This window comes from Aedes albopictus, chromosome 3 (genome assembly GCF_035046485.1).
Source record: "Aedes albopictus strain Foshan chromosome 3, AalbF5, whole genome shotgun sequence".
In the NCBI taxonomy this organism is placed as follows: domain Eukaryota; kingdom Metazoa; phylum Arthropoda; class Insecta; order Diptera; family Culicidae; genus Aedes; species Aedes albopictus.
Window position 1 is genome coordinate 127,499,322 of NC_085138.1, and position 24,780 is coordinate 127,524,101.

At 40.5% G+C, this 24,780-nt stretch overlaps 1 protein-coding gene across 2 annotated transcripts in view; it reads left to right on the plus strand.

Annotated features, from left to right (window-relative positions):
- LOC109400368 (trophoblast glycoprotein) overlaps window positions 1-15,955 on the plus strand; it is a 79,854-nt gene extending 63,899 nt beyond the window's left edge. For both annotated transcript variants that reach the window (XM_029877883.2, XM_062861252.1), the window contains exon 2: window positions 14,256-15,955. In XM_029877883.2, coding sequence (XP_029733743.2) covers window positions 14,269-15,444 — 1,176 coding nt within the window. In that variant the 5' untranslated portion in view covers window positions 14,256-14,268 and the 3' untranslated portion in view covers window positions 15,445-15,955. The remainder of the gene's footprint in view (window positions 1-14,255) is intronic.
- The last annotated feature ends 8,825 nt before the right edge of the window (window positions 15,956-24,780 follow it).

A 24,780-nucleotide genomic window follows, 5' to 3' on the forward strand; every position in this document is an offset into this window, starting at 1 on the left:
TTTAGAGGTTTCTGTAGGAGTAGGAGTTGCTTCAGAGATTCCGTCAAGAACTCTATCAAAGACTTTACTTAAAATTTCATCTATGATTCCTCCAGCAGTTCCTTCGAGGATTCTTCCAGGAATTACTTCAGAGATTTGTCCAGGAATTTTTTAAGGAATGTCTCTGAGAAATGTCATGAAGGATTTCTCCCGGCATTTCTTGAGGGATTTCTCAAGGAACTCCTTCAAGAATTTCATCAGAAATTCTTTTAGGGATTCCTCATAGAGTTCTTTGAGTGATTTTTTCCAGAAATTCCTTGAAGGATTTCTTCATAAACTCCTTCAGGGATTCCTTCAGGAACTTCTTCAGTATTTTTTGCAGGATTTTTTTCTGGAATTCTGCAGGGATTCCTCCAGGAATTTCTTCGGGATTTTTTTCCTGGAATCTTTTGAAGAATTTCTCCTGGAATTCTTCCTGGATTCCTTGAGGAACTCCCTCAGTGATTATTCCAGGAACTCCTTCAGGGATTTCCCCAGGAGCTCCTTCAGGAACTTCTTCTGGAATTCCTTCAAGAATTCCTTGATGGATTCCTTTAGAAATTCCTCCTGGAGTTCTTGAGGTATTTCGTCTGCAGTTCCTTGAGGTTTTTTTTTTCTAGAATTTCTTGATGGACTCCTTCAGATACTGCTTCAGAGATTTTTGTTGGAATTCCTTTAAGGATTCATCAGGAAATGCTTCAGGGATTGCAAGGACCCAGCCAACACACAATCGCATATTCTGTTGCATGCGTACACTTTACACGCGGATAACTGAAAGCATGTACGCATATGGCCTCCACTTTAGCATCCTATTCAACAGAATATGCGATTGTGTGTTGGCTGGGTCCTTGCAATCCCTGAAGCATTTCCTAATGAATCCTTATAGGAATTCCAACAAAAATCTTTTCATAGTGTGTCATAGTGTATCAAGACATTTCATAGTGTATCAAGACATTTCAGTGGGTTTCAAGGGGGGTTACAGAGAGTATAAGAGAAGTTTTCTAAAATCACATGGGATTTCAGAGGGCGTTCCAGAGGAATTTCAGGGAATTTCATTAAGTTTCAGGGGGGTCAAGCAGAGTATAAGAGAAATTCACAGGGGCTCTTCAGAAGGGTTTTAAGACATTTCAAGGTGTTTCATTGATTGATTGATTTGTCTTTATTAGAGAGACTTTCAGCCCTTGGTCAAGGTGTTTCAGTTCCCTTCATGGGGTCCCATGGGGTGTGCAACTATCCTCAATATCCTTTTCCGTTTATGACACATCTTGATCCATCTTCCAAATCTGATGCATTTTTTTGCGTCAGATTACCAAGATAAATTAAAAAATCTGAAAATCTGATGCGGAAGCAAAATTGTATCTTCGTTATCATCTGAACTTGTCATCCTCCTCGGGGGAGACAACGAATCTAACACTAAATCTTGTATCATTTGAGGTGGCATCCATGGATCCATGAACTCAATAAATGTTAGGATGGGGAAACGAGACGAACTTGGGATGCCTATTGTAAGAAGGCACAATATAACAATTCCATCACAATTCCATTTTTATCACGTTTCAAAGACGTATCATTAGGCTCGATAGTTGTTGAAATATCTCAAGAAAAAAACTTGTAAGAAACTATTTCTGCCGCCTTGTTCGGATTCGAAAGCTACGAGTAAAAGTAACGAATCCAAATGGGGAAAGAAGCGGGTAGGTAATAAGACAAGTTTCCACCTTGCGAAAAAGTTCCATTCTGGTAACTTTTCCATCTTTGCTACTCTTTCGTAACGAATTAAATATCCATTCATTCGGGGCTGTGAGGGTTTTTCCTCACGCAGAACCCTGTGATTTGTGAATGCCCAAAACTGTGAAGGGAAAATAAGTCACGGCAAGTTGGGCGCATTGATTTTATTCCCGTGTTGCTCTCCTATTAAACCAGCCTCCCAAAAACAAGCTGGAGGCATGGAACGAAGTTAAAGCGAAGTCACAAGCCATATATAATCGTTCGGTTGGATGAGCCTCTCATGGAGAGGAAAATAATTAATGAAGGGGTTCTCTGCATAAATATGGTAAAGTTATCCTTGTGTAACATTTCTCAAGTAATCCGATGTGATGCTGATAGTTTAGCACTGCATGGCGAGGGGATGCTAAACCACAGATAGGGACATGTTTGTTACAGAAAGGGGACACGGAGTGCGTTGTTGTTTATGGAAAATGCAATGCAAATTATTTACTTCGGTGCTATTACGGTCCACTAGGCATAAAGTACGTCAAGCTATGGGGAGTTTTCCCCGAAGAGGATTTAAAATAGAATTGTCTATTGACTTGAAATTAGCGATGAATGCCTAGCTTCGGTCGCATATGAACACATTCAATCAGCTCAGTCTGGTAGGCCTAGGTAGGTATATCCTTTTCAAAGGCAATGTATCAATCAATCGGTAGTCAGTCCGTCCGAATTATCACCGAATAGATTGAGAATGTGCCTAGTGATAGGTAGTGTGGTATTGAAATAGTTCCCGGAAATGCTTATTTCATATGCTAGACGCTACAATAGACACATCTCTCATATGCCCCTGATATTATGATACATGAGTTCAATTTGCAATCTGTTCTTGTTGAATTTTAGGGTGCGCTCTATGTAGTTTTTAATTTGGACAGAATCAATTGACAGAAGACAAAAGAAAGGTAAAGATAATTGAAGATAGTAGATAGAAGATAGAAGATAGAAGATAGAAGATAGAAGATAGAAGATAGAAGATAGAAGATAGAAGATAGAAGATAGAAGATAGAAGATAGAAGATAGAAGATAGAAGATAGAAGATAGAAGATAGAAGATAGAAGATAGAAGATAGAAGATAGAAGATAGAAGATAGAAGATAGAAGATAGAAGATAGAAGATAGAAGATAGAAGATAGAAGATAGAAGATAGAAGATAGAAGATAGAAGATAGAAGATAGAAGATAGAAGATAGAAGATGGAAGATGGAAGATGGAAGATGGAAGATAGAAGATATAAGATTGAAGATAGGAAATAGAAGAAACATTTTGGATCACCCTACTGGAAAAGAATCCTTTCAAATCGACTACATTTCCAAAAGTTGCATCTATCTGTCTATCCCCCGTCATCGAATTCCATCGACACGGATGGTAACGTATGCAACGTAGACGATGTGCCGCGTATGCAAATTTTATCAAACTTTTCTCTGTCGTTACCAGCTTGGCTCGGCTCGGCTCGTTCGTGATGCATCCGGTGAAAAGACCATAGACGAGTGGTTTCCAGTATGGTGAAACTTTTGACTAGCAATCGAGCCAACCATGCGAAAACTTCCAGCAACAGGAGCAGCATCCATAGTCAGTAGAACATTCGGTGGTGCAGTTTGCATTCATCATTAGAATGATATGCCTACTGTCTCAGTGGGTCGATGATTAGGTTAGATGGCAAACGAACTGGGTATGTGCATTCCGGTGCATAGTTAACGACCTGTGGTGAATTACAAAAGTTTTTGAACTATGGGCCTAACATAAGGAGATTTTGGTTGAGAAACTTTAAAGAGATATGTTGTGTGGTTTCATATTCTAAAATTAAGGTTTTAGATTGCTAATCCAAAGGAAGCTGGAATTCGCCAAGGAATTGAATAGAAACCGTATATCTAAGGTGATAAAAGGGTGAGAATTCAACAAGAGCATGCTAATGGTAGCTGGGCATAGATTAAGTTTGTGTCAGCCATGCAATACACGAATACAAAAATTATTGATAGACAAAAAAAAAGCTGAAATGTTATAACTGTTGAGGTGTTCATCAAACACGGAACTAAGAAACAGGCTTTGTACCAGTGAAACAGAGCGCAACAAGAAGAGGAAAATTCTGCAACCTAATGCCAGATAAAATGATGTTCGGGCATACCTTTATGCATTTATGCATCATATCCTTGTTCGGCTGGTTTACCAGATCCGACATGCAACAGCTTTGATGTGAAGTCGTTACAAAAACTGTTCTTCTTTCGTACGATTGTTGCCACTGATGCACCTATCTTTGCCAAACCAACGTTGCGTTAACCAGCCGGTGGACGGAAATTACTCTAGTTACCATGGTAGGGGGAACGGTGCAAAATGAACCCACGGTTCTCAACTACACAGCCAGCTTTTTGGCTTTTCTTCTAAACCATGGAATTAAGGACCGTCTTCTAAAACAAAATTAAAAGCCAGTACTACTCTTTCCTCGACCCACTACTTCATTACTTCAGAGAGAGGGACACCCTCAAGTTTAGCTGTGTAGCCTGCAGCAAAGAAAATCGATGACTCGCTTTGGGAAGTCTACTATAGGGTATAAGGTAGCATGCTGGAGCCTAGCCCGTTTCCCGAGTAATCCTTACCACTCCCTTTGTCCGCGGAAGGCAGGTATGGTAGACACCACGCCGGCTTCCAACTGCACAGCAAGTATCAAGAACTGTTATCGCGTTCATAGCGATTTAACCTTCCCGCATGTAAGGCCTTATCAGTCAGCACACAGAAGGTCGTGCCGACATGGGGCCTCCACCTCCACCTGACCTTTCCGGGGACCCTTTCCCAACCACGGGGTCAGATCCAACCAAGTTGGCCGACGCCACGACAGCAAGGCTACCAGGGTTTTCTCACCGCGGCCACTTAATCGCTGCAAGGATCGATTTCGACCACAGGACACTGATATGACCTGCGTAAACGACTTTGACCCCTTGGAACACCTCTTGTGTAGGGTCTGAACTAGCCATTCTCCGGCTCCACGTGCTACCTCCTCTGTAGCTCTAAGGCGATGTGGATAGCCGTAGAAACGGCATTCCAGCCAAACTCATCATTACACATTCTCTGGACAAAATTGTCCAGAGTTGTATCCTACCCGCATGTGGTAAGCATGCGGTAACGCATTGTGCGGAAACGCGGGCAATCGAACCACCACAAACCGGACATTCGGGAGAACTCGCGTGATCTTTTCGAGCATGTTTCCCTCCGTGTCGATCAAGCATATTGGTCTATATGCCGACGGGTCTCCGGGTGGTTTCCCCGCCTTTGGCAATAGAACTAGGCTCAGCCACTTCCATACTTCTGGGAAAACTCCCTGGTTTAGGCATTTCTGCATAGCAGACCTGAACATCTCGGGAGCCTCTGCAATAGTTACTTTTAAGGCCAGGTTCGTTACTCCGTCCGGACCTGTGGTCTTACCTACGGCAAAAGAACTTTGCTATCCCCGCAAGTACCACATCTGTGACCCTCTCCTCATCGCCAGCCTCAGTCCCCGGCTGTCATACAAAAGGAGGCCAAGGACTAGGATCATGGTACGGAAAAAGCCCCTTGATGATCTCCTCCAACATCTCTGGAGATTGCTCTGTCGGAGCCATTACACCTCTCGTCTTGGCCATCACGATCATGTAGACCTCACCCCCACGGATTCGCATTGGCACTCTGGCAGAGACCCTCGAAGCAGGCCTTCTTGCTTACCCTTATCGCGGTCTTCAGCGCGGCTTTTGCAGCGGCGAAAACCACTCGCCGTTTGTTTCGCTATTCCTCGGATCGTGCTCGCAGCATCCGCCGCCTCGCCTGTAGGCGCCGCGGCGCAGGTCCGCATTCGGGTCGGTCTACCAATAAGCCAGTGGCCTCCCAATTCTAGGGTGAACTCGTCTAGGAATGGTCGCATCGCATGCACGCGAGAGCACCGCTACAAGCTCGTCGCTGTCTAAACCAAGTAGTTTTAGCTCACGGCGGATCACTTTCCTCAACACCTTTTCGTCGAAGTATGATGTCTTCCACTTTCGAGGGCTTGGCCTTGGCCTAGCCGCGCGCCGCTTCTTCTACCCTGCTGTTGTTGTAGTCGATACTGTAGAGAACGGCCAGGTGATCGCTGTGAGTGTAGCTATCGTCTACTCTCCACTTCGAACTACTTCTTAGGCCAGGACCACAAAAAGTAACGTCAATAATCGACTCCGCACCGTTTCGTCTAAAGGTACTCTTGGTACCGACAGTAGCCATAGGTCGACATCTCGTATGGCCAGTGTCTCTAGTAGGATCTGACCCCACTGGTTCGTGAAACGGCTTCCCCATTCCACAGCCCAGGCATTGAAGTCACCGCTATTACCTCCGGCCTTCGTCCTGTCAGCACGGTCGTCATACAGTCCAGCATCTGCGTGAAATGCTCGATTGGCCACCGCACCGCGGAGGTGCATAACAGCTACAGAAGAAGACTCCGTTTACTTTGCCGACCGCGAAGCCCTCATAGGTAGTAGACACCAACTTCTGGACGGGGTATTTACCCGTCGTCCATATCGCCCCCATTTTCTAGACCCGTCCTAGACCTAGTTGCCGGTGGGTACTCGGTATAAGTCCGCTATGGTGGCGATATCCGTACCCCACTCAGAAATCGCCTGTTGAGCTGCGTCACAGTGGTTCAGATTCAGCTGCGTTACCTGCACTGTAATTTATTCTCTGCGGCTTTCTTGAAGGCTGGGCACCTTGGACTACCCCGTACAAATCAGACAAATGGGTGTACTTTCGGAGCCGCACCTCCTAAACAGGTTGCTCATGCCAGGGCCTTTGCAGTCCCATGAATTGTGTCCTGGTTTCAGACACCTAAAACAAACCTCCAGTGGCTCATGGAATGTTTGATGACATACGAACCAACCTACCTTGATTCTCCCTACTTTAACGGACTTTTTTTTTACGTCCGCCACAGGTAGCTACAGGAACCAAGGCTACCGGTGTTTCTGCCGGCCACTTTCGTAGCCGAACGGCTGCGGTGGTCACCTGCACATCGCACTGTTGTCGCAGTGCCGTGATGAGCTCTTCCACTTCGGCGACCTCGTCTAGGTTTTTCACCTTCAGAGTCGCCTCGTGCGTAAGAGCCCTCACCTCTACCTCTTCGCCAAGAACCTCTTCCGCCAAACTTTTGTAGCCGGCGCCCTACGTTCCTTATCGCTCTAGGATCACCTCACCCGTACGAGTACGTCTGATACTACGAACGTTGGCTCCCAGATCGACGAGCTTGGCACCTACTGTTTTACGCAGACGCGCCAACTTGGTCAAATTATTGGGGGGGGGCAAAGCCTGGTTTTTCTGATCCCCCCCCCCCCCCCAAGTTGGCGCCTATGGTTTTACGCCTTCTTGGTTTGGCGTCCCTGATTTCCTACAGATTTTTCTGCTTCCTCTACCGCTCGACTTTCGTCGAAGGGGGTTCCTCTCCTTGGTTTACCCTACTATGTAATTGCTAACAACGGTCGCAACCCCCTGTTCCCTTCTATCCGGGACGGGCCCACCCTTCCCAGGTTTCCGGGACACCTGGCAGGGGTCCGACTTGCCGGCATTACTGCAGACCATCGGGGTAAGTATCTTCCTAATCTTGCGGGCACCGCCGGACAGCTCCTTACTTGAGGGCTGCCTCACCCGCTTCAGCGAGTGCTTATCACGAGCAGTCGCATCCGCCATATCTTTTGAACTTCCTGCGAAAGCGAAGGCCTCCGTCTGGGTAGACTTCGTAACCTTTACTTTCGCCGGTTCCACCGCTGCTGCAGTCTTCACGAGTCTCACGTGATCCTGTTTGGCATCGTCCATCGACTTACGAAGTCGCAATAGGGTCGTTTTCAGGTCCCTACATATGATGGACTCCGTGGACGCAAAGTTGATGATCTTGCCAAGCTGCTGCTCAGCCACCTCGATCGTGGACAGTCTTTCTCTCTTTTGGTTGATGGCCCTTATCAGTCACGCTTCATCCAGTACCTCCATCGGAAGGCTAACCGGGGGATAGATCGGAGCTCCCAAGCTAGAGCTGCGAGCGCAGCTTCCCGTTCCTACCTCCTCGCTTCTTCTTAACGGAGACTTGGCCAACGTACTTCTTACGAAGGGGTTTGCCTCGCCACTATCACTTCCTCCTGATTGATTTTTGTTTTGTTTGTTCTTCATGCTTAATCCCACAAGTAGCACGGGAAACGAGGTCCACCATGCCAGAACCCTGCATTAACGCGGTAAGGGACGAAATACTGTGGGGGTGCCCAGGTACTCCACAGGCTCCGCTAACGATGGAACAACTTTTTCATCACCTCGAGCACTCATTCCTCGGCACGGGTCGCTTGACCTTGAATAGGAGTTAGTAGTCCTATTCTTAGCCTGGTGACTACACGGTTGACTTATGGCACAAATTTCCCGAATGGAGGAGAACGTGCCTCTAGAGCCGACCTACTGATACCTGATACACGGTTGACTCGCAAGCAGGGTGGGGGGAGGTGGTTCGTCAGGCCCCGGGACTATTAATCCCTGCTGCCCCGAATGAATGAATGCCCCCATAGATTGGAGAAGACGCCCTCAGCATGGTCTTACTGATTTAGTGCCCGTATACCAGCTTATCCAAATAAGTGTTAGGTACACAAAAGAAAGAAACTGATGTCGGCTCATCCCGACACGATGTCCCCTTTTTACGGATGTCATCATCATCATCACCACCACCGCTGACACGCCCGTTTGGCTTCATCGTTGACAATCGCTTTTCTTGTTCCGGATGTGCTTTTGAAGCTTGGCGAATGCCATCTCTAGATGAGAGGATAATCTCATTTTTGTTGTGTTATCCCACTCCCGGCCAGGAAGGATCCTACCTTCACACCACAACCAGCTGTTCCGCCAGCTTTCGTTCGCCATTAGTGCTAGCCTGGCAGCAAAGCCGTCGCTGACGATAGCTAGCCTCGGCGATGATGGTTTGCATGCTCTGTTCACTGTTCTTTTAGCATTTCCGACATTCCGCTCGAGCGGAGATTGTACCTACTCGAATCTCAGCAAGAAGGTGAGCTAATTCTGATGTCAGCACAGTCAGCAAGCTCTACAACCAGCTGCTGCAGCAGCTGGAGATGGCTGTGATTTTGCCTCTTCGTATTAGAACGTGTCGTTTTTGATAGGTCTTAGCGTGACTAATGTGGCCTGTCCTGTCCTGTCGGCTCGACGAGGCGAATTTAAATTGAAAATATGCTAATTAAAACCGGACAGCTAACGATGGCGAAGCTGGTGTTCGTTATCTGTTAAATTTTATGATTAGGTAAACTAATCTTGAAGCTTATCTGTCCAACAATTAGAAATTAAATGTGTGGCTTATTACGGGAGTACGAGTAATGCTGGGATAATTTTGATCGAATATTCAAACACAGATTTAGGTTAAAACTGACTTAAATTTTGGCAAACTTTTAGGGCTGTTTATTACGACTAATCCCGTGGCTACAACCACTCAAGGTCGGCGACTGCTTGCTTCGGGAGGACACAATCAAAGTATTTATGCGGGTTATATAAAGGCATGGATCTGAGAGGTTGATAACGCTCTTTAATAAAATTCAATATCAGAATACACAAAGAATATAACTTGGGATCCACACGCACATATATATTTTTTTATCTGTATTAGCGAGATTTTTAGCCCTGGGCTAGTTCATCTCGGGACCCACGCTTTACTTCCCTTCCGAAGGAAGAACTCACATTTTGTGAGTTGGTCGGGAGTGGGAATCGAGTCACGTGTTCTAACCATCCAACCAGGTCCGCTCCACGACGCACATATTTATTTGGTAAAAGACTTTAGATAGATTAGGGAAAGAGTTACGTTGCGGCCGTGCAGAAGCAAGTTGTGTAGTGAAGCGAGAGAGAAAGGAGAGGTTGTGCTTATTCGCCATGTTTTTGGAGTAATTGTAATTGAACGTGGCTTTGTGCTCATGCAGGATTCAGTTCAGATCGAAGGCCTGTATACTGACTTAAAGAGGTTTGCCTGAAAATGCTTCTAAATCATGCAGGTTTCGATGGAGGTCAGTAGGCTGGATCCGTACCAGGGGCTGCTTGCTTCTGGCATCTGGAGATGTCGTTCTTACTGTCATCGAAGAAAAATAGACAAGGACACCATCTTTAGTCAGAGACTGTACAGCCTTAACGAAACTTAGGGTCTGTTCCAATTGGAGAATTAAAATTAATTTTCACTTAAACTTGACAGTTCGATAATTATTTCCTTGGAAGAACTGTCAAGTCTAAGTGTCGAAATGTTAAATTTAAGTAAAAATTAGAAATTCCTATAAGGACTCTTTAAAAGATTTCCACTAGAGAAGCAGAATGTCCTATAGCATAGCGAATGAACCAGAAATTAAAACATACAATTGTTTCTGTGATTCTGTTAAAAAAAATGTGTTATAAACGGGAGTTCTATCTGAAATAGCTACAATGGTTTTCCATTATTCTTATCATATGGTGTGTCTTTGGAATTTAAATTCTCTTATGCAAAATCAAATCATCAAAGGATCAAATCAACAATATTTATTGATTCGTCGAAAGTTCCATGGATTCCAGCAAGATTCTTTAAGCGTTCTTCTAAATGCTCTTCCAGGAATTCCTCAAGACATCATGTAGACAATCACTGTAAATTTTTTTGTTCTTAGAATTTTACCAGGCATTTCTCAAGAATTCTATCTAGAGTCTCCCGGAAAAAAAAAGTATTTTATAAACATGTTCCAATAAGGTGTCAATTATATGAACATTTTTGAAAATAATAACCTTGTGTTCAAAAAGGCACACTTTTGTCTATAGAATAGATTATTTACCTTTATCAATTGACAGTTTTTACATTAAACTAAAGCACAGAAAAGGCATTTTTGTCATTGCATTGTCTTTTAAGAAAGTTTAAACAAAGTTCTAAATAAATTATAATCAACTTCAGGCTTACTTTCAATGATGCTATTATGTATAGGTTTTTTTTGTTTTTATTAACGTGTATTTTAACATATTTGTATAGGTTGGCATCCCCAATAAATTCAAAGTTTGTAGGCTCACATCAATCAAATAAATCATTTCGAATGTTTACATGGTATCATTTTAAAGTTGAAACGCATTAAAAAAAAGCTTAAGGATCTGCGACATTTGCGCCCTACTTCAACCAAATCCGCGAGAATCGCGACCATTTTTTTGTGACTCGCGAAATACGCGAAACATGTTAAAATTGGCTTTTTAATTTATGATTTTGTTACCCCATATTGATCATGATCATGTTAGTGATCAATGTTCGTTTATGTTGAAAATACCCGTACTTACTAAATTTGGGGTCTCTGATTTCAAGTGTGTTGTCTAAATTCTTACAAGTTATGTACTTTGTGAATTATTTTAAGACTAAAATCCTCTAAATTACGAATAACGCCTTAACTTTGAATAAATCGTATATTTGATTGAAAACGAGCACTTTCATAAAAGTTTTGTTTATTAAATCCTACTCTAGGATATCATATTGAAGTTATACAGTGATTTCAATCCTATCATTGTATCCAGTATTCATACCAAGCATGAATGTTTGACGATGTATCTCATTTCGTTACAAAACACAGTTAGGAAGCATCCATTAAGTACTGCGGCTGTTCGGGTCCGTTTGAAGTTGATCATCAATATTAACTTCTTTTCCCGATCAGCCTAGATAGCTGTGTAGTGTCGGTAGCGGTTGAATCAATTGGCTAAGAATAACACTACGGACCACCTGTTCTAGGGGTAAAAGTCCACTAAACAGGGAACCCCAATCCAAGGTGTCAGGCGACCCGTGCTGATGGATGAATGGTTGAGGGGGTTTAAAATATGCTCGACCTTTAACGGAGCCCGTAACGTAGGTAGATCGCCTTTATGTGTTGCGCTACGGTTCAAGATCTACCAAACCGAACCCTAGTGACATCCGGTTTGTCAAGTTGGGGTTATGTGTTTTGGTTATAAGGATTCATGATACAAAGTCCTTGTTACTGGTGACAGTTTCTAAAAATACATTTATTCTGCCTTGCTGATAGTTAAAGAATCGGGCGCTTTGCCCACCCGAGACTACACTTGATGTTAGGAAAACAAACATGCTTTACGTATCTAACTGCGTACTAACCTATCAAGGACTGTTAAGTTCTGGTAATTCAAGGACTCACGTGCATTCTTATTGCAGAACACATTCTCTAATTTGACAGAGTTTTGCAACTAGCCTAAAGTCCCGGGTTTTTCTTTGTTGTCCTGGGACTAATCTAGAAGCAAGACATGGATGGGGCTAGAGTTCCGATGCATGGATAAATATCAGTACCACCTTTTTGTTTTTCTCAGAATTCAAATAGATTGTGTTTGATTAGGGGCGCTCTTTCGCTGGGATTTAAATCTCTATGAAAACGGGACCTTTTTATCTCAATCTATTTCTTGCACCTCTGGGATAACAAAACAGGAACTGTACAGAAATCGATGCTTCATTGACTCTCAATGACAATGGAGTAGTACGACATGCACTAAATACTAAGGATACGGGTAATGCCACAAAAGATCTAAATACTGGTCGCAGTGGCTCCCCCTAACAGAAAAATAATCCATTAAGTACGTCACGCTGAAATAGGAAATTTTCGACCCCCCCCCCCTCCTCTCCCCTTAGTACGGGGTTTTCCTATACTTAATACATTGCTTGTCACACTTTCACAAATCCGTGACGTACCTAATGGATGACCCCTTAAGGAAAAATCGATTTATTTCAATGTTAATGAAATTCAATTTTCATGAATTTAATGTCATTTAATTAACAAATTATAAAAAAACCATTCGTGAGCAGAAACTGATTCAACTAAAAATGTTTGTTTGCACATTTCATGGGGTCGGTCAAGCCGATTAATGTAACCCCGCTGATCAATGGTACGCCGTTTTACGGTATTAAGAAAAAGTCACGAAAAATAATTGAATTTTTGCTAGGCAACTCCGTTGAAAACTTCTTTAGTTAATTCTTGTGGCAAAATTCAATGATTTTGGAACTTCCTCAGAAATTTCTTTTAGAGCTTCAACGAAAATTTCGTTTATAATTATGTTGATAGTGCTTTGCAAAATCCATTAATTACTTTGAGTATTTCTTTGACACACATTCCTACGGGAATCGATAAGGCAATTCTTTTGGCATTTCCTTTGGAAATGAACTCGGCGAGGTACCTGCGAAACACCTTGTAAAATCCCTGTGAAAATATTTGGAGTAATCTTTAGAATTTCTACAATTCCTTTAAAAAATCTTTCTGCAATTTTTATTGCATTAAGTTCAACAATTTCGTGTGATTTTTTGGGGGTTTTCTTTTAGTTTACAGCATTTTTTAACTCGGTAAGCTGATGATCATTTTTGGTGTAGAATCATGCCCTGAGCTCGAAAACGCGAAAGAAAAAAAATACAGTGAAGCGGATTTTTTTTCGGCTTTCCATACAAGGTTGATGATTTGAAATCGATTTTTGTTCTATTTTTAAGCAAAGTCGCTCACTTCAAACATCTCATTCTCCGTAATCAATGCTCCGATTGAGCTGCAATTTTTACTGTAACTCGCCTACATCTCTCCCTCTCTCTCTCTCTTCTTGGCGTAACGTCCTCACTGGGACAAAGCCTGCTTCTCAGCTTAGTGTTCTATGAGCACTTCCACAGTTATTAACTGAGAGTTTCCTCTGCCAATGACCATTTTGCATGCGTATATCGTGTGGCAGGCACGAAGATACTCTATGCCCAAGGAAGTCAAGGAAATTTCCTTTACGAAAAGATCCTGGACCGACCGGGAATCGAACCCGTCACCCTCAGCATGGTCATGCTGAATACCCGTGCGTTTACCGCCTCGGCTATATGGGCCCTTAACTCGCCTACATATGATATGTCAAATAAACGTCGAGAAAGAATTATTAAATTGGGTTTTTCTTATTGAAAAAAAAAATTTCTTCAAAAAATTTTGGGAATTTTGCTAAAATGTAAGGATTTTTCCCAAAAACTCGCCCGTATCTTGAATTTCATCAATCTGACGCAAAACCTGTATTCAGAAGATCGAATACAGGTGTGTATTCAGCTTTTAATTTATGGAAAAAGTTTTTAAATTGGTTGAACAAAATGCAATATATTTGAATTTTAGTAAATTACATATTTTTAAAAGTTATAAAACTCGATATTGAGCTAAAACTCAAAAACTGTTCTACTTAAAATTTTTTGAAGGTCGGTTTCGAAGTTAGCGCTAAATTGTGCTTCAAAAATTTTGGTCGTTGACAGAAGTTCACGACTTTCGTTTTATTTTGTAAACTTCAAAGTTTTTCCATAATTTTTCGAGTAGCTTTACACATACTCACAGGGCCAGTACTTGTTTTAAAAATACAAAACATGTAAGGTTTGCTTTAACAAAAGAATTATTCAAGAAAGATAAAAATCGGGAGTGTATACTCTTATTCAAACTTTCGTTAGTTTTGCAATTCTAACTCATTTCATTTCTTTTTATTTTAGGAGCTGAATCAAAATGAAACACTTGAGAGGAATCACCATCGCCGTGTTGGCGGCCTTCCTGGCAGGCACATACGCTGGGGACTGCGGTGAAAAGTTTCGCGGAAAATGCAATTGCGGGATGCAGACGTACAACTACCAAACAAAGTACGTGGTCAGTTGCGTCGATGAGGGTTTCCGGGACGCTTCCGTGCTGGAGTACATACCACTAGAAACAGAGGTGGTCATTTTCACCGGAAACAACATACAGGAGCTTCCATGGAACGTGTTCGGTACGATAAACGATCGACTGAATCTGACCATTGTTGACATGAGCAATAATCACATTCACGAAATTCGCGGTAAAACGTATCACCACGTGCCGAACGTGAGACGACTGATTCTCAACCACAACAATCTGAGCATTTCCCGGTACGACGACGAAGCATTCAACTACCACCATCCAAGGGTGTTCTCGAATTTTGTCAACTTGATGGAGTTGCACCTGACGAATGCTTTTGCCGACAATACTTCAGCCGAGTTGTCTGCTGATTTACACGATATTTTCGTTAGCAGTAACCTAACAAAATTGGTGAAGCTTCATCTAGAACAGAATGAAATATCTCAGTTCAACGACAAACGAGTATTCTGCGATTTTCCAGCTTTGTTAGATCTGCACCTCGGAGACAATTTGCTGGCAGAGATAAACTTCAATATCACATGTTTGAAGAAGCTGCGTTTCCTGGATCTCGAACGGAACAAGTTTGAAACTCTGCGACCACACGACATGAAACTTTTCGATGAGGTCCAACGTGAGCCAGGACGAACAACTAACTTTATGGTTGATTTGAAGTACAATCCGTTCCAGTGCGATTGCGGCATTTATCCAATGTACGATTGGATGCGCAATACCAACGTAACCATCCGGAATCTGGACGATATGATGTGTTACCGTAAAAAGCATCAAGAACCGATATCTTCCCTGAACATGAAGAAGTGCCAAAAACTGCGATCGGGCAAACGTGATCACACCGTGACGTTGGTATTCGTCCTCATCTGTCTGAGTTGCATCCTGGTGGTGCTGGTCGGATCGTTGATCTACGTCAGCAAGGACAAACTGAAGACGTGGATCACTCCGGTGGTGGATCACGTTTCGAAGAAGGTCCAGTACACCAGCATCAAGGACGAAGAAGCACCGGAACAGTACGTATGATGTAGCGCGTTGATCCAGCGCGGACCAAGTGCACCGCGGGTGGAACATGTATAGGAGCCCTCCCCGGCAAAACAGTGTGATCGATCCGCACGCGGAACCACAGACAGGATCTAATCATATCGAATCGTAGCTTTTAGCTTAAGATCAACCTGCGCGGAAACAAATGCTGTGTACATAAGTGAATAATCAAGAGGTCGTTGAAACTTACACTTGGAAAGCAAAACTAATGCAACTAATGCTTGAAGCAAAAACTTAATTGAAGAAAGACAGAGAGTTAGATGAAATAACAACCTTATAGGTTCGCATAGTTAATAAGTAATGAATGTTTTAACAATTTTTTCATTTTTCGTTAAGTTTAGAACATAGGATAATGATGTGACTAGAAACAATTAACTAAGGACGTACTGATCTGAACAATTGCTGTCTCTTATGTGGACAATTGATTCAAAATCTAAGAATATAAATATGTTTACAGTTGAATAAAATGGATTTCGATATACCATCTGTAAAATACTAGTCACAATAATTTTTATTTGAAAGAAAAGAGAGCCCATGTAAACCGTTGAAAATATATTGAAACCTCTTTATTGTTTTCAGAGAAGAACCAGGCATCGGCTGAATCTCCCGATAGTAAAGATAAACATTCATTTTTTTTTTGTTTTAGATATGGTCTTATCGTCCCTTATCTGACTTCCTGCAATAATAATAATAGCTTCGTGTTGAATTGAATCGGGTAAAAATATCGAAACTACCTATAATAATTGAATTAAAGTTTACAATAGATATTTATGTAACGAGTTGCAAAAAGTTGAAAAGGCTTGCCGAGTTGGATAAATACGGAGAGTGCTGAAAAATTCGAGTTTTGCAACGAGTTCTATACACAATTTTATAATAGTTATTTATGTAACGAGTTGCAAAAAGTTGATTTTTTCAGCACGAGTCGTACATTTATCCAACGAGGCTTGCCGAGTGGGATGAATACGAAGAGTGCTGAAAAATCGAGTTTTGCAACGAGTTCCATACAAAATTTTATGCTATGATTTTTTTCATAATGCAACCCATTTGAGTTGCATAATGTTCATAATGCAACTGAAATGAGTTGCATTATGAACATTATACAACTTTTTTTCATTATGCAACTCATTTCAGTTGCATAATGAACAAGTTCGAAAAAATTGGCCATTATGATACCAAAATGAGATATATTAAATTTAAATTATGATGCTGAATTGCATAAAATATATTTAAAATATATTTATGCAATTCAGTATCATAATTTTAATTCTATCTAACTCATTTTGTTATCATAATGGCCAATTTTGTTCATTATGCAACTGAAATGAGTTGCATAATGAAAAAAAGTTGTATAATGTTCATAATGCGGGGGGGGGGGGGGGGGGCATATAGCCGAGGCGGTAAACGCACGGGTATTCAGCATGACCATGCTGAGGGTGACGGGTTCGATTCCCGGTCGGTCCAGGATCTTTTCGTAAAGGAATATTTTGCAACTCAAATGAGTTGCATTATGAAAAAATCATTGCATAAAATTTTGTATGGAACTCGTTGCAAAACTCGATTTTTTCAGCACTCTTCGTATTTATCCAACTCGGCAAACCTCGTTAGATAAATGTACGACTCATGCTGAAAAAATCTACTTTTTGCAACTCGTTACATAAATAACTATTATACTATTCAATATCATATTTTCTATTTTATTTGACTCATTTTGGTATCAGAATGGCAAATTTTTTAGAACTGGTTCATTATGCAACTGAAATGAGTTGCATAATGAAAAATAGTTGCATAATATGCATAATGCAATCAATTTGGGCTGCATTATGAACATTATGCATCTCAAATGAGTTGTACCGTGAGGTGCCCATTAGGGCAGTTCAGACTTTAAACATGTCAAAAATTCAAAGCTCTCATATGTTCATTACAATACTTGGTGCAAAACTAGAGTCCTGTAAAATTTTCAGCCATTTCGGTGGTGATTTAATGGTGGCCCAAAAGCAAAATAGGTTTATATGGGAATTACTATGGAGAATTTTCGAAATAGGTTCTCCTCGTTGTAGAGCATTACCACATGGATGAAGTAATAGGGTCAATGCCGAATTGAATTCTTCAGATTTCAATGATGAATGTTGCCGAAGACCGGAACTCATTTCGACAATCGGGTAAAAAGTTATTAAAAAAATTCTCACTCGCATGTGCATCTTCATACATGATTCCCTTCAAGGTGCGCAAGAAGGTAACACGCATACTATGATTGCGTGTCAAGCATGTCGATCGAGCTGTGGTCTTCTGTTCATGCATGCATGGATGAATATCGATTAATAACTTCTGTCTCGTGAGTCGAAACGAGTTGCGGTCTTCGACAACATTCATCATTGAGGTCTGAAGAATTTAATTCGGCTTTGACCCTATGACTTTATCCATGTGGTGAAGCTCTACAACGAGGAGAACCTTTTTCAAAAATTCTCCATAGTAATTCCCATATAAACCTATTTTGCTTTTGGGCCACCATTTAATCACCACCGAAATGGCTGAAAATTTGACAGGACTTTAGTTTTGCACCAAGGAATGTAATGAACATATGGGAGCTTTGAATTTTTGACATGTTTAAAGTCTGAACTGCCCTAGTGCCCATATTTCGTGCACTTAAGAATTCTCAAAGTTCGATAAACGTCTGAAATTTTACCATAAAGTATATCGGATTAATTTCTTCAATAATATTTAGTGCTGGCACTGTAGTTCCCAAGAAAAATATTAATTAGGCAACTTCACATTATACGAGATAGTTATAGCATTAGTTTTGATTTGTTTGAAAGTGCCAAATTTCGTTCAAAATGGGTCCAAATTTCGCTCACTCTAAAAGACGTAGAATTCGCCTAAATGTGTTAATTTTCAAAAGGTAGCATACTCTAACAATACCAATGAAACCATAACGTGGAGATAAAATCGATGTCTGTGACGAAATATAAGTGAATATTTGCTGTTTCCCATGTTCGTCCCGGATGTTTACATTACGATTTCCAAAAATCCTTCTGTAGTTTTAAGGGTTATTATTTTTGACGATTGTTTTGCACTTTAATTGACATCCTAATTAAACAATATATTGTTTGCTATTTGAATCAAATGTTCACTAGCTTTACTGATGGTCAGTAATGTGATTCCATGTGTGATTCAATTCATTTTTTGTAATTGTAGTTTTTTACCTTGTTATTATGTGCCATTAATAGTCACATTCCTCGGAAGGTGTAAAGTGTTGTCTTCCAAATTTGTGTTCTGGCAATAAGGCTTACTGCAATAATTTGCTTCAATGAGACTAGCGGCTGTAAGCTACTATTCCCAATGTTTGCATAAATAAATAAAATCATCTTGAGCTTACTTAGTATTCCCACATTTATAAATTTGTTTATTTTTTTCACTTTCTTCGTAGTTTATGAGCGGTCCCTAGCTAATTTGAAACCAATCAAAATAGTTATTAGCACTATTATTAATAACCGAATCATGCGATGGCTACAAGTACACATGAACCTCTAAAACAAAGTTATAAAAAAGAGTGCACGAAATTAGGGACCCATACAAATTGTGGGTTCCTAATTTCGTCAACAACATAAATGTTGAAACAAAATAAGAAAACAGCATTTTTAAGTAATTTTGTTGCGTATTATAATAAAACATATTGAACTGAAATAATCAAACATAAATTGGAATATTTACTTTTGCTAGAGATCGAAATACTCGTTCACTTCCATGAGTGTTCATATTCTCGTATCTCTGAATATGGCATCTGCTATTTGCATATATTTGCAGATTATTTTTCAATCTTTGACATAAATCAAATTTTTCATTTTTTTTTTTGTGAATTGTATTCAGATCAAATGTAGTTTTGAAGTTATAGCAAATTTTTGATGATTCCGCTGTTGATTAGATAATAACGCTCTCAGATGTCAGAAGTTAACGAAGTTTGGGCGCGCACAAAATTAGGGCACCCCACGGTACAATGTAAAAAATCATTGCATATATACATTTTTTTTTGCCGTAGTCTACACTGAAAATGGTCGTAAGTTAACCGAGTTGCTGTAAACTAGTGTTTGCTGGTAAATTCACAGAAAAATATTGAAGCTCAATCTAGAGCTCAATGATTAATTAGATTTTGTTTTTGTAGATTTTTAACAATCATTTTAAGGGGATTCAATAAATAACTGCGTAAGCTATGATTATTTGATTATTGAAATTTCCATGAAATCACGAATGAAATAATCAAAGATTGCCTTGGTGATCGCGACGTTTAATCAGGATAATATTTATTTAATAATTTAATCAGCGGTTTATCGCTGGGTTGTGAATTCAGCAACGGATTTAAGGGGGCAGAGAGGTCAGAGCCCCGAGCCCCCACATTTCAGGGGCCCCCACAAAAATTTACTTCCCGAAAAAATGTGAAGCAAGAAAAAAAAGCGGCTCAATAACTTCTTTTGATTGGATTTTTATCATAAGAACTGTCATACCGGATCGTGCTACCAAGTTTGATAGAAATGTTTTATTCTGTTTATAATTCATCTCGTGGTTGGTGACCAACAATCAGGCCTAATCCCAGATTTTCCATTGGGCTCGGTTTGCTAGCTAGAGTTTATATGTTACGCCTCTATTGGACTCGGTTTGCTAGAGTTTACTCCCTTACGGGCGCGTAGTGCATACTTGAAACTATAAACGCGATTATCTCGGAATCATGCTTTTCCAAAAAACGTCGATGCGGTGACTATCCTTTTACAAAAATTCAAATTTTTCCTTATTTTCACGCACCTTAACATATAGGGTAATTCGCCAATTGTTGAACACTACCCAAATGTTGAACAGTTTTGGAAAATGTTATTATAAATTTAACTTTAGTTATTTTCCATCAACGTAAACGTAAGATGTAGATGCGTATACATGTGTGTCATGATATTGCTCCAATAAAGTTACATAATTGTACATATTTTACGTCAAAAATATCGATTGCAAATTTTGTACCGCTGATGACACGAAAACTGCACAATTCTTAAGATTAATTTTAAGAAATTTCTTTGCTGGCAAATCAACCACAAATATCAAAGTCACACCATAGTTACAAGAACTGGAAGGATGTCCTTAACAGTTTAACATTGTTTAAAATCACATTTTCATTGTAGTTTCATTTGAAAAAAATATTTTTCTTATGACACTATCGTAATGCATCTAAGATCCAATTGTTGAACACTGGCATAACCTAAGCAAGACTGCAGATTTTTTTTACCTTACCTTTTTAGGAGCGATCCATGGGTTTTCAAAGCATTTCAGGGTCATTCCAAGGGGTTCTAGGGGGTTGAGTGGGTCTCATGGGTTTCCAGGAGTTTTTCAGGGGGTTTCAAAGGCGTTCCTTCCTTCAGTCTTTTTCGCTTCTAGCCAAATCTTTTCAGCCATTTTTTGCATTTGGTTATGTTTAAAACGATTTCAGTTCACTAGAGCTCTCTTCAAATGGGAAGCGATTCCTTGGGAACGTCCATCAATTACGTCACGCTTTGAGGAGGGGCGGAGGGGGGTTCAGAAAAGTGTGACGACCCATACAAAAATTTCAGAGATCTCATACATAAAATGTGACCTAGGGGGAGGGGGTTAAAAATGGACAATTTTTGCATGACGTAATTTATGGACGCTCCCTCATTTGAATGAATTGTCACTCAAGTGACTAACTGGGCACAGAACAAGAAAAACCAAAAAAAAAATCCGCCAGAGTGAAAAATTATCGGATGTCGGGTCAAATTTTATCAAATGTTGGTCCACTGTTGGACCCATGTCGGAAAACTGTTGGGTCTACGTTGGGTTTGGTGGCGCAAATAAAAACAGGTCAATGATAGGTTTAATTCGGGTTATACGTCATCAATTACGAACAAAGCTTGAACCGTTCAACAATTGGCGAGAATCGTCCAACATTAGGATGAGCTAGCTTATGGAAGCGTTCAACATTTGGGTTACAAACTTCCCATACAAATTTTCTATTTTCTCTTAGAAAATGGAATTTAAGGCAATACAAATTAAATGGTAAGTATGAAGAATGAATGGATCTAGACGTTCACTGGATAATTTTCAACTAAAGTGGAATTATGCACGGAAAAACAAACTAAAACAAAAATGCCAGTACTAACCGTTCAACAATTGGCGAATTACCCTAGAACCCCTTCAGAGCTATAATTTGAAACGTTGTAACGTTGCACTTCGCCAAAGATCATCCTTAGTACTCGTCGCTCCGAGTGCTTGCAGGTCATCCTCGAGCTTGATCCATGGTCCATGAGATACCTATCTTAAAAGCGTTTGTACATGGTATTCTGGCACAGAGTGAATTTTGCTTGATCGTAGTTTATTTTTCTCTGGAGCTCATAGTTTACACGACTTCAATGTACGAAATTCTTCTATGTAGTCTGATTTTTTGAGATACAGTCAGGATTCGTTATACACGGAGCCACCCACTATACGCCCACCGCAATTTCTCTGTTGTCTTTCAAACAATTCAGTTCATTTTGGAATGTAATTAGCTCACGATATGCCGCAACAACACACACAAAATGAGCTCAATCGGATGTAAGGCAGCCGAAAAAACCACGGTGGGCGTAAAGTGCCACCCACCTTGTATAACGACTCCTGACTGTACTAGAATTTCTAGAAAAAAAAAAAAAACTAGAATTTCTGTAACCACATAGAGATTCAGCCTAGAATAAACTAGCTCAGACAACTAGCCTAATCAACTTAATCGAACATGAAATCGAATAGAAAACAATGATCTCAAAGTAGATCACTGGGCGTTCAAGGCAACTGATCTAAAAACAGATCGATTCACGTAAATGGGTTAGGCGATCCGGAAGTTTCGTCTTCGAAAGCAGCACAGTTATTTCTTCTACTGCTGTTCATAAACTACGTAGGTTTTTGGTTATCTCAGACACCTCGTAGTTTTGTCTATACACAGCTTTCGAAATTTGTAGGAAGCGTAGACTCTGGCCAGAGACGTTTTTCATCAATGTAAAACAGCAAAGTCGTTCAGTAAGTAGCCTTACTCCATTTAGCTCTGTGAAAGTTTCAAACTCGATACCCTCCGGTATCTCTTATTCCGGCCCAACAGGATGTTCCTCCAAAGTTTTCCAGTCGATGCGTCATGTACAGAGTTTACCAAAACCGTATGATGCGAATAAGTATTGACTTCACCACCCACACTACAGGTGCATGATTTTGGGAAACCAAATCGAGTTTTCCTTTTTCCCGTTAAACTTTTGAAGCAAGTATGAACCAAATTTCATTAGGCGACTTAAAAACGACTAACACAATTTCTGGCATCTGGCCGTGCAGATAGAGCCCGCTAGTTGCTACTGCCAAAGTTGCCATTGAAAATCGAAACACATTATTCCCACTCGCCCGAAAGATTAGACACCGTGACAGAGGGTAATTTTGGAATTTAGGCCCGTTAAATATCAATGAAATAACACATTTCAGTCTTGTCCACAAAATGTGTTCAATTGGACCATTGAATGGATTGATATACCCGTTCAAAGCAAGAATAAATAATGAAGAAGAATCTAAGCTTGAAAGCGGCGCTACCGAACGATGTTGTTTTGCCTTCCGGAATCGAAATTCATGGCCTTTCGACTAAAAGATACCTGTTGTGAAGGTATCTGACGGACGGACGAAGGCATGCCCTAAGCCTGGGTATTAGCGTGGTTCAAAAAATCGTTTTTGCTCCACACCGCTTATTCGATTCGTAACCAGATTCTAAGCCTTCTCCCAAAAATTGAGCTGATTTGGTTGAAAATTGAGAGTGCACAAGCTCTTCAAAGTTTGTATGGGAATTACTATGGGAAAAGCTCGTTTTTCATTCAATTGACCGTAGAATTTCCCCAAGTGCCCTAGAGTGTTAGTTGACCCTTGGTTCTCCTAGGCTACTCTATCAGCTACAACTTTGCCGAAGACCACATTCAAATCAGACGCCTCATTAATTAGTTATCGATTTTTATCCAACTGCAGAAACTTTTACAGTGATCGTTTAGCTTCCCAGCAGGCAACATTGCTGCACATGGCGCACGGTGTCAAAATTTCGATTATTATCGAACATTCATGTACCTCGGATTTTTCTTCGAAAATGAATAGTATTTTGGCTATATATTCATAATCGGAAAACTAGAAAATATTTCATCGGCGAAAATTTTTCCATACATTTTGTATGGGACGTTTTTTGGGCTAAAATAGTAATTATTGATTTTTAGTATGGGAAATACCCAAAAACTCATCTAACTCAAATTTTCCCCGATAGAATATTTTCAAATTCTGCATGTATACATTATAGCCGGAATTCTAACATTCTATGAAGAAAAATCCGAGGTACATGAAAGTTCGATAATAATCGAAATTTTGACACCGTGTGGCGCCGAAGATAGCACACATAAAACATGGCTACTATGTTTCAAGGCAAATTGCAGTGATGCCCACCGAATAGTGTAATCATCATGATCAAAGATTTTCATTCTGGATAAAAATCGATAACAAATTAATGAGGCGTCCGATTTGAATGTGGTCTTCGGCAAAGTTGTAGCTGATAGAGTAGCCTAGGAGAACCAATGGTCAACTAACACTCTAGGGCACTTGGGGAAATTCTACGGTCAATTGAATGAAAAACGAGCTTTTCCCATAGTAATTCCCATACAAACTTTGAAGAGCTTGTGCACTCTCAATTTTCAACCAAATCAGCTCAATTTTTGGGAGAAGGCTTAGAATCTGGTAACGAATCGAATAAGCGGTGTGGAGCAAAAACGATTTTTTGAACCACGCTACTGGGTATGCGTACAAGGCAAAAGTTGAAATTTATTAATTAAGGCGAAAAGTTTTGCATGCCGAGGATACACCCCAGTCCCCACATCCACACAAACACACATTCTTGCCTGGAAATGTTCTACTTCGCCGAACAGATCCACTATTTGCCGGGGGACGGAGAAAAGCTTACGATGTTTTTGTCGTCTACCGTCTCGGCAAAGATCCTTCATCAGAGACGACAGTTTGAGCGATGAGGCTGAGATTATTTATTTATAGTGCAATCTTTTGACCTTATACATTTTAAATAGTTCGTATACTAAGAGTTTAGATAGGAAAAATCAAATATGTCCTTCAACACGTTTTTATTTGTGCACTTCTTTTACATAAACATGTAACATGTGATGCTTACAAGTAAATTAACACGAACTACCGTTAGAATATAAATCACAGCAATTAGTACTTCCGGCAGATTAAGTGCGGTTAGGAGTTTTAATTAATTTAATTTTCCCGCCTGCCGGA